Source organism: Paramormyrops kingsleyae, chromosome 9 (genome assembly GCF_048594095.1).
Source record: "Paramormyrops kingsleyae isolate MSU_618 chromosome 9, PKINGS_0.4, whole genome shotgun sequence".
Lineage (NCBI taxonomy): Eukaryota > Metazoa > Chordata > Actinopteri > Osteoglossiformes > Mormyridae > Paramormyrops > Paramormyrops kingsleyae.
The window spans coordinates 36,146,043-36,156,214 of NC_132805.1; the positions used below are offsets into that span (position 1 = coordinate 36,146,043).

General features: G+C 45.3%; 1 protein-coding gene across 1 annotated transcript; it reads left to right on the forward strand.

The window, feature by feature from the left end:
• The first annotated feature begins 8,086 nt into the window (after positions 1-8,086).
• Positions 8,087-9,469, forward strand: gbp (glycogen synthase kinase binding protein). Its single transcript, XM_023796483.2, has one exon. It carries the CDS (start codon positions 8,211-8,213, stop codon positions 8,721-8,723), a length of 513 nt encoding a protein of 170 aa, XP_023652251.1. The 5' UTR covers positions 8,087-8,210; the 3' UTR covers positions 8,724-9,469.
• The last annotated feature ends 703 nt before the right edge of the window (positions 9,470-10,172 follow it).

Sequence of the window (10,172 nt, forward strand, 5' to 3'; positions counted from 1 at the left end):
CATCAGGATCAGGCAGCCATGCTCTGTCAGTGAGCACACAGGGCTGCGCAGTACTACTGATCCTACAGTAAATGAATCAACCCATGATTGGGTGACCCTGCACTGTGACCCCTAAGCCTTCTCTTGCGTATATACAGTATGTGCCTGTGAGTCTGAGTGAGAAGGAAGCAAAAGAGTAATTTTCCCACAGGGATGAAGGAAGAAAGTATCACTATTCTGTTGTATCCTGTTATAATCTGCTGTCTCACTGGTAAAGCCCTGGATGTGTCGCCCTAATTGCTTAGAAGTACATTGTCATTTCTTATGCTGCTGAAATTGTATTTAAATATTGTTGAAATTTTGTATTTAAATGTGCTTAAATATAGTTTTGTGCCAGAAGAGTGTTATCACATTCAGGTTCCCGGAATCGCACTAAACTCTGAGTTATTTCTGTAAAATGTTGTGCAGTGAACTTTGAGTCAGTGAAACTAATGTATTGTGTGTGTATGAGCAGAGTGACTAATTAGAGGCGCTCCCTGTTTGGGGCAGCGTATGGCTCACTGTGCCTATAATCAGAAGGTTGCCGGTTCAAACCCAGCCTCAGCACGTCTGTGGGTCTCTGAGCCAGGCCCTTAATCCCCAGCTCCCTGGGTGCCACTACAGGTGGCTGCCCTTCATGGACAACTTACTCTACAAAGAGCAAATTGAGGGTGATGTAAAGACAATTTCCTCACAGGGATCAATAAAGTATCAATTATTATTTTTATTATTATTATTACCTGTGGCCCTTAACACTGGGGCCGCCCGATTTGCACTCACTGCATCTACGTCAGGCTGTGGGTCACGTCTCTCAGCTCCATCTCCTGGTCCCTCAAGCCACCCCAGACTCGGCCGACAGTGAATTTTTTAAAGTGAAGCCAGCTCTGATGACTTGGGGGACGCCGGAGAACAGCCAGGTCTGTAAAATGAAAAGAAACAGAAGCCTTGAGAACATTTTACAAACTAGAGAGTCAGTGTCAGGTGTTTTCCATCAGAAGTTATAACCAAGAGAGAGACAAAGACTAGCAACCACTTTAGAAACATCTCACAGTGGTTTCAGCACTAACAGCCCCTGCCAGTAATTAAATGTGATCCATTTAGTATTTATTGCAGATTTGCGATGATATATTACGGTTATATTAATTTCATCAGCACAGTGTTTTCCCTCATATATTTTTTTAATTCAGTGGTGGGTACAGGAGGTGTAAATAGCTGTAAAATGGGGTGTGACTCGTGTACCAACTGCATCAGGGGCAGTGGCCTCAGCTGAAAATAAAGCAATTGATTTTATTTAATGGACGGCTCCGTGGGGAGCTCTGCTCTCTTGTACTTCCAAGCCTGGCGCTTTGAATCCTGCCCATAGTGTGTGTGTGAAGTTTATATGTTCTCAGGTTTTCTACCACAGTCCAAAAAAATGCATCATGTTGGGATTAAGGTTTTTCCTACAGAGATGAATGGATGGTCCCGATAAAGATGAGTACAGGTCTCTGTATGTGTGTGTTACTGGAAAAGCAAATGGAAGATAGATGGATGATTGGTGTTATCCATCCATCCATCTCCTACCGACTGGTAAATCGAGAGCTTCGCCTTTTGGCTCAGCTCCTTCTTCACCATGACAGACCGATGCAGCGCCCGCATCCCTGCTGACGCCGCGCCGATCCGCCTGGAGGAGTTTAAGTATCTCAAGGTCTTGATCGGTGTTAGTTTTATTTAATAAAGCAGATTGTCATAACCGAGTTACCGTTACTGAATCGATACAGATAAACAGCACCGAGGCTGGTAAACCTTACCCATACTCACCCCTTTTTATAATGGTGACTTAGTGATACCCTTGGAATACAGTCTGACATAATGTCTGTAAGTGTACTGATCATGAGTCACAAGCCAGGGTCCAACGCAAAGAACCAGGAGCACATGAGGGCTGGCTGCTGTGTCCTGTGGCAGCCCGATTAAAGCCTGCCGAAGATCACTGCCAGAATCCCCAAGAAGCAGCATCAAGCTGTGGCCCTGGGCCGGCTCCCACCCAGCAAGCTCACCGGACCCGCCCGGACCCTGGGCCGGCTCCCACCCAGCAGGCTCACCGGACCCGCCCGGACCTTGGGCCCGCTCCCTCCCGTTAGGCTCGTCGGACCCACCCGGACCCTGGGCCCACTCCCTCCAGTTAGGCTCGTCGGACCCGCCCGGACCCTGGGCCAGCCCCCTCCCGTTAGGCTCGTCGGACCCGCTGGGACATTCTGAACAGGGAGTTCGGCCCAGGTGGCTTCTGGCCCACCAGGCAGCCCGGACATTGCTTCCTTGTGGACCCTCCAGAACAGTTTGCCTCCCACCCCCTGTTGACAATGTCTCACCAGGGCCGCTGCTGGCCAGTCCTATACATAGACCGGGCGATTTCCGAATATGGCCCGCGAGGTGCCAGCAACTGAGAGACATACCTTATTAAATCATCACCCACCCATGCTACCCATCATCATTTTAACTCCCGTGACATTAGCCCGTGTCTCAAAGCCTTCAGCTTGGCAAGCATAAACAATATCTGCTCTGCTGCACATGTCTGCTTGTGACAGAGAGATGTACTTTGGCTGTGCGCACTACAGATCTGCTGACGATGGCTCTCCGAGCTGTTGTCCCTACCGCCGGACCTGCTGACCTTGGCATTGGAGAAGAGCCAAAGAGAGAGTGAAGGAGATGTGTGCATGTGTATGCATGAGTGTGTGGACAGGCGCAGGTGTTTTATAACCTACAGTAAACATAGCTGCTTGGCTCACCCTCTGGCAGGCGTCCAAGGCTGTGGGGCACGGAGGACACCGTAGAAACACGTGGATCTGCCTACCAAAACACCCGCTGCTCTGGCCTGCAATGTGACTGAGCAACTCTGGCCGACCGGCTAATGTTGCTATCAACTGTGAGCTCACTGACCATAAGGGGCTGAGCTTTCCCCTCTGCACTCCAAGCTGGCTGATAAATAAGGACTAAGCCTGCTAGGATTACTAACTGTTACAAGTTCATTGGTTCTGAACTTCTACAAGCTGGTTCTGAAAATGCTTACAGAATGACAGTGTTGCCATCTCGCCTGTAGACTATAGGTTATGAAGCTGTTGTGTAATGGTTTCGGGAGAGAGGTCAAAGGTCAAATGGAAGTCCACGTCACCCCCGGTTGGTGTCAGGTGTGCTTGCTTTCCCTCGTTGTGACGGACCGAGGATTAGCCTGATTGTAAGTGAGGTAACCTCCTCCCCACTGACAACAATTAAAATCAAATCAGCACATCTTTCAATGCCTTTGTGTTTATCGTTTATGAGTGCAAAAAGTCAGGAAAATCAAGTAATGGAGTAGTGAGGGTTAGGATTCTGGCTTGTGATTGGAAGGTTGCCGGTTCAAATCCTGTGATTGGCAAAGTGATGTCACCATTGGGCCTTTTGAGCGTGGCCCTTCTCCCCATTGGCCCCGGGGACTGCCTATCCCTGCTTTCACAACTGCATGTCACCTCGGATGAAAGTGTCCGCTAAATATGACCAAGAAATGCCCTTTAGACGATGCAACAATGCTTTAGTTTTTCAGCCTGACGTGCTGCCGTTACTCGAGCTCTTCCCCAGCTTGGAAAGGCAACGCCTCCACACAGACTGGCCATTGGGCAGGCATGCATGTGCTACATATGTGTTTGTTTAACAGTAAGACTGAAGAGGAATATTGTAAATACAGTTGCAGCTACATGAACAGGTTTTTAAAAGAAAATCGTCAGCCAGATGTTATGCATATTTAACTGTTAATTTGACCAGGGCAGACATCACTAATCAATCGATGCACTGCTGCGGTGTCCATGATATTAGATAGTTGTAGATAACACCATTTCTGAATCATTTTGATGTGGCCTTCTATAAAATTAAAGCCTTATCTATTAAAATTGAGCACATGATGTTACCCAGCAGGCTGTGTGAAGTGTGACTGATGGGACCTCGATTCCCCTGTAACCAGCCTGACGACCCGCAGTCACTCCGAATCTCCACTTCCTGCTCTCTCTCTCTCATCCGCTTACTCACTTTGCTGCAGATGGAATGTGGATCATCATCCTGGTTACGCTGCTTTTACGGCGATGGCCAAAGGCGGCATGTGTGCAGAATGTGAGAAAAACAGAAAAGTGATGACAGTTTAACATACTGTCTCTAAACTTCCCTCCAAAACATTTCTGATCTTCTTTGTAGTCTAGCAGAATATTGTTTTAATTTTTTTAATGACGAGAAGTTAAAAATGATGATTATGTAAACGGGCTTTAGGGAAACAACTCGGCAGCAGAGTCCGGTATGAAAACGATCCCTTTTCACCTTGACCTCAGGCCTCGAGTTGTGCAGGCTTTTTGTGTTTCGCTGGATTTCACCACCCACCCTGTTTATTGCCATACGTTCTGCCCTGTTTTTATCTCTTACGACGTCTTGTCATGCCGTTGTGTGGCAGCCTTGGCCGGGTGGAGGAGGGGGGGGGGGGGGGCAGAGGATCTATATAGTCATCTTGAATTTCGCTGTTCTGAGTGGGCTAACTTGTCCCAAAACTGGTTGTTCATAATCTTCTTCGTTTCAAGTCAGAGACTAAACTGCACAGAGTGCAGACCCAGATCCAGTGGTGACGGTCGTCATTCTCGCACGACACAACGCAGAATTAGAACGAGCCGCACGGGCCATGAACATCGCCCCCGCTAGACTTGTACAAACAAAAATTGAAAGAAATTTACTTTTGCAGAGCTATAGTTGCAGATTTGATTTGTGGATGCCCCAGCACTATAGCATTTCTGGTTTCAGATAACTAGAACTATGCATCTCCGAGCAAGTTTAACCCATGCTTTTCATCATTGCCTAGAACAACTAATCTCTGTAACTGAAAAACTGATACAGTCAAGATACATACAAAGCAAACAGTTGCTTTTTATGATACTGCTGTTCGCAGGTGTAGATCTCTTGTCTGATAAAAGAATTTAAGTTACTTTTTTACTGCTTTGACTTGGCATGACTTGTGAATTATTTACAAACATTGCATTTAATTACTGGCCCTTACTGCCAAGTCTGGAACAAAACTGGGAGACTCACGTGTCCCACACAGAAGACTGGAATGGAACGTAAAACGCGCAGAGCACAGTGGTACGTCCCCAGCCTCCATGCTGCGAGATGACAAAATAGGGGTGGAGTGTTCCAAGGGACGGTCTTCAGGGTGAGGAAGCAGAATTAGCCAAACAGTTTGGGGTTACAGTTCTTCAAGGTGAGATAGAGAGTAATAGGACCAAGGGATTAGTACCACAGTGACGACCATCCTGGTGACATATTTTACACCAGCAGTAAAAACACGGGACAAAACAGGATCTCATATGTATAAATAAGGAACATATAAGAAAGTCACATATAACTACAGATGAAATTTTATCACAAAAGTACAAGGACTGACTGATCCAGGCTTCCTCTTGTAAACAATTCTGCTTCAAAGTGGTCTGATGGAGTCGCAGTCTGAGAACTTCATCAGCATTCCACCACATGTGAGCATCACATCAGCCAAGATATTTTTGATGTCACGCTACCAACTCAAGAAGATTCTTCTGGATATGTTTTGAAGGCAAGGGTTCAATTACCTTCAGTGCAAAGCAAAACAACATCTTCCATGCACCCCCCCCCCCCCCCCCCCCCCCGGGTTTACAAAATAAAAGGAGAATCGTTTATTCCTACAGTCCACTTCTAACTTGTTTTGCCTTTCATGTCCCAAGGTGGTAGATATATGCTTATCAACTGTGAATATGTGTTAAGATCATTCTTGTCAGCTAATTCAGACATCCATATTATCTTCTAAGTTACTGTATTTTTGTGACTCGCTGGTTATGCATCATCAGAGCATCATCTTCAATCAATAGGGACTATGAAGTATTTTGGCATTTTCGGAAGTGTTGCCTTGGATATTCACCAATGACAGAAGACTAAAACATATTCTGATATAACAGTTCACTGAAACTGAACATTGTATCTTCTGTTTAGAAAATATGTAAGACCTTTTGCACTATGCAAAAAGTGAAACACTAATTAGTGTGTAAGGTTTCCTTTCAAAAGAAAAATGTGCGAGCATTAACTAGTAACTTGTAAGGCGGTGGCATTGCGTGTCTGGGAAATGAAAATATAGTGGTATCGTTTCCTAAGAGTTTGTTTCAACAGAATTTGTTCTTTTTTCACGGCCGCAACCACTTCCGGCTAGGCAGATCACTCCACACACACACACACACACACGCACATCGAAAGCAGCCTTAACCACAGGTGTTGTTTAAGTAGTGAAAAGCAGAGAAGAAAAATACCACGAAGAGAAGTTACTTTTGGCAGCTTGGCAATTCCACCGGCAGTGCTGCACTAACATTGAAAGGAATAACTGTCGAAATAAGTGCAAGAAAAGTCAAAGCCAACCTATTCTTTGTTACTACTTGTGCATTACGTTTGCAGATATTTAAAGGCGTCACATTCTGGTGTCTGCAGCAAAAAAAAAAAAACGAAAGCTTGTAAGGGCCTGTCGTTGTCGTATTTTTCGTAAAAAATAAATACACACCCTGTTTTTTTATTGTAGCCCCTCCCCCCTCTTGACACAGCAAACAGACAGTTAGAGCATTCCTGTAATGCTCCCCAGGGGCCTGGGACAGCTGCTGCTGGCCAGAACAGACAGGGATTGTTGTCCTGACATGGCTTCGCCCCCCCTCAGTTTATATCGTAATTAGCCCTTATTGACCAGAGTGGGGTGTGGAGGCTGTCAGCGGGGGCACATCCAGGAAAACATGAGCAAAACGATCTTACACTGCCGCGCAAACTTAGGAATCCACTTAGAAAATTCTTTATTTTTAGCTGCCCGATCCGTGTGGTAAACAAGCGAGGTTGTCGCCCGCACGTCAAGCCGGCGCTGTCAAAATGGGCAAAGCCGGGCGGTGCAGCGCGGCACGCGGGCCACGTGGCCCCCGCTCGGCCTTATATGGCTATGAGGGGCTCCATCGGGCGTCCTGCCGGTCGAGTTTCGAGTCTACTTTGGCTTGACACCGGGGCGATTCTTAGAAACCCATCCCCTTTACGAATAGAGTCCAGCTATATTTAAAATACTTCTCACTGGCAATTGTGTTTCCGTGAGAGCTTGGGGCCATATTATTATAAGTTTCATTCGTATATAGCAGTGCTTTTGTCTCCGATTATTTACCGTTGAAACTTTAATCTGGGCGTACCATGCACTCGTTATCGTCGCAGACCGTTTAACCAAAATACGGACAGTTTTGCACTAACCCAAACCCAGGCAACGCAGCGTGCTTTAACCACATCCTGAAACAGCTCATTTCTTAAATTACATATCTTAATCCTCGGAACCAAACCTCATCCTCATCGATTTCACATTGAAATATTAAGTTCTTTTCAAATGAGTTATATCAGATTGCACAAATAATCAATACTTCTTAGACCAACGATTACATATGTGTAGCTGCAACGTTTCTACTAAAACAGACCGTCTTCATGACCTGCTTTTGTTTCGTTGCCTACGGAAGCAGGAGGTCAAGGGCATCCGGTTAAACGTCTAGTTGATATAACAAAGACCACAAGATGCGTGCTTTCATGGTCGTTTGTATTTCAACCGATAACACAACATTTTTACATTTATCCATCTCAGATGCCACATATTTCGGTACTACGATGGTAGAGTGGTTACTTGTACAACAGACAGTCTTAACCGAAACCATTCCATATGAATATTAGATTTTGTACCAATTTCATGGCTTAAATCCTTTTTGTTTCTATAAACAAGACACCCTGCAGTTAAATTATGTAACGCTAGGGCTGACGTTACATTCTGAAGGACTACGATCTGGCGTCGCAATGGGGGGAACCGTTAAGTCTACACTCATTGGAAAAATAATAAGCAGCATCCAAAATATTCTAGTCCTTAATAAATCGTATTTTTCAGTTTTTAAATATGTATTATGTGTGACTCATATCATTTTATTAATTACCGTGATAATAATGGATGTAGTAATTCACGCCCCATCCCTGCTCAGAATGGTATGATCCGGATTATGCGTCACCCATTGTTTACAAATCAAGCCCGAGGAGTTGCCTTCCGTCGGACAGCGTGGTGAGAGTAGGGGGGCAGATTTTTCCACCCCATTCATTTTTAAAAATAAACGGCAGACTCTTGAAAGGACGTGGACATGCCGTATCGGAAGGAGAAATACATTTTCCTGGAGCAGTCGGTAACGGTGGATTCGAAGGAGGTAGACGCGCTGGTTACGAAGATCGGCGAGGCTCTGCAGCTGCATAACAATGCTGGTGCGAACCCGAAGGCGGCGTCATGTTTCCACGGTCTGAACGGCACCGGTACCGGTACCGGCACCGGAAGCGTTACGCAGTCCAACAGCAACAACAACAACAACAGCGCAGCGTTGCACAGGCGGACCGGCTGCTGTGTCCGGCTCCGGAACCGGGGACTACGGAGCCGGGCCAGTCCATACACTTTACCCGGGTCTAGTGATCAGGAGTGGGACCGCTTAAGGACCTGGAACCGTAAGGGGATCGATGTCCCCGGTGAGGAGGATGATCCCCATCGACTGCTTCAGGAGCTGATTTTGTCTGGGAACCTGATAAAAGAGGCCGTCCGGCGGCTGCAGTTCTCTGCGTCGGAGAGTGTGGAGCTTTCAAAGTCCGCCGACAATGTCCACTGCTGATTGGAGCCGCGGGGCCTTTAAAAAATGCCACCTTTTGTTTGAATGGACTGGATAGCGACAGGAGAAAACGTGGAGGCTTCGCAGCCTTTTCACGGAGCAATAGCTGGGTGACTCCTGGCTGCCAAGATACACGTGCTATACTGTTAACAAAGTGTAGATTATTTGTACAAGTATGAGATGATGTCCGAAACGGGTCTGTTTAAAACGAATGAACTGCCTTTACGGATGGAATTGTTTCCTGTTGCTGTCTGTCTGGGGAGACTGGAGCGACACTGGTCTTGTTTACACCGAGGGCGCCCGCAGTCTACATGGCGTGTTTGTTTTGGTTCTTTTATATTTGGAATGGATTGGATTCAAGGTCTTCATGTCACCCATCAAGATGGACTTTAAGGAGTCATGTATTTGTTTCAATGCACGTGGTTTTACAGTTTAGGAGCCACATCGTGTATCGATAGAGATCACAGGGGAAGTAGTATTTCCACGATTCAACGGATGTTTCTTCGAAATGGGAGGCGCCCGGGAGGGGGCGGTGCTGTGGAGGGGGGCGGGGGGTGACTGTAAAGCAGGGGGTTTTTGGTGCTCAGACAATTCGAACCGAATCCCGTCCTGGGCTTCGGCTGGGTTTGATTTGCACCATGTAAAGTACCGACTGGGTTATGTACGCTTCGCAACGAAGTATATTTTTAAAAACACGTTTCCTGGTTCTTCAGGACGTCGGTGTCTTAAATAAACGGTGTTTTGCAATATCCCTTTTGGGCGTTTTTGTTTTGATTCAAAACGTTCGACTACCAAAGTGTCACGTCACTAAATAGAGCACCCACAATTTTCTAAAATATTTTATCTTTCTCAGGTCAAAGTTGCCTATTAAGTTAAGAGCAACCTATATCCATATTTATTGTAATTTTTTTCATGTAAATTTTTATGCATTCAACACAACTGAACTCTTCCAAGCAAATATTCTTAAGAAAAGAATATCTCGATATTCCTATCGAGATTCGTTATTCAACGTTAACACTTGATGAATTTGTAAAAATGCATATTTATAGTAAAGTGTTTTTCATCTTACAACTCTACGATTTGACAGTCCACCTTTTTATCACTTGACATGAACAGTGTGAAATTTTACCTAGCGTCAATTCATTTTAAAATAGTTTAGAGGTAATGACTGTTTAAAAAGTGTATCGGAATAAACATGAACTCCGTTTACCATTAGCGTTATGCTCGAGTTACAAGATGCATATATATTTTTGGAATTAACCTCTTCATGGTTTTATGTGAGGTTTCATTAAAGTATAGGGTAGCTTACCCTTTTATCACAAATATAAAGATGAGTTTACTTTAAAAATAACGCCTGGCAACAAATATATTCTGTATTCAATTATAGCCAAATTTATAATATTAATAACCACAATCCCAGTTTGTGACCATAGACTTGCTCAAGGATAAATG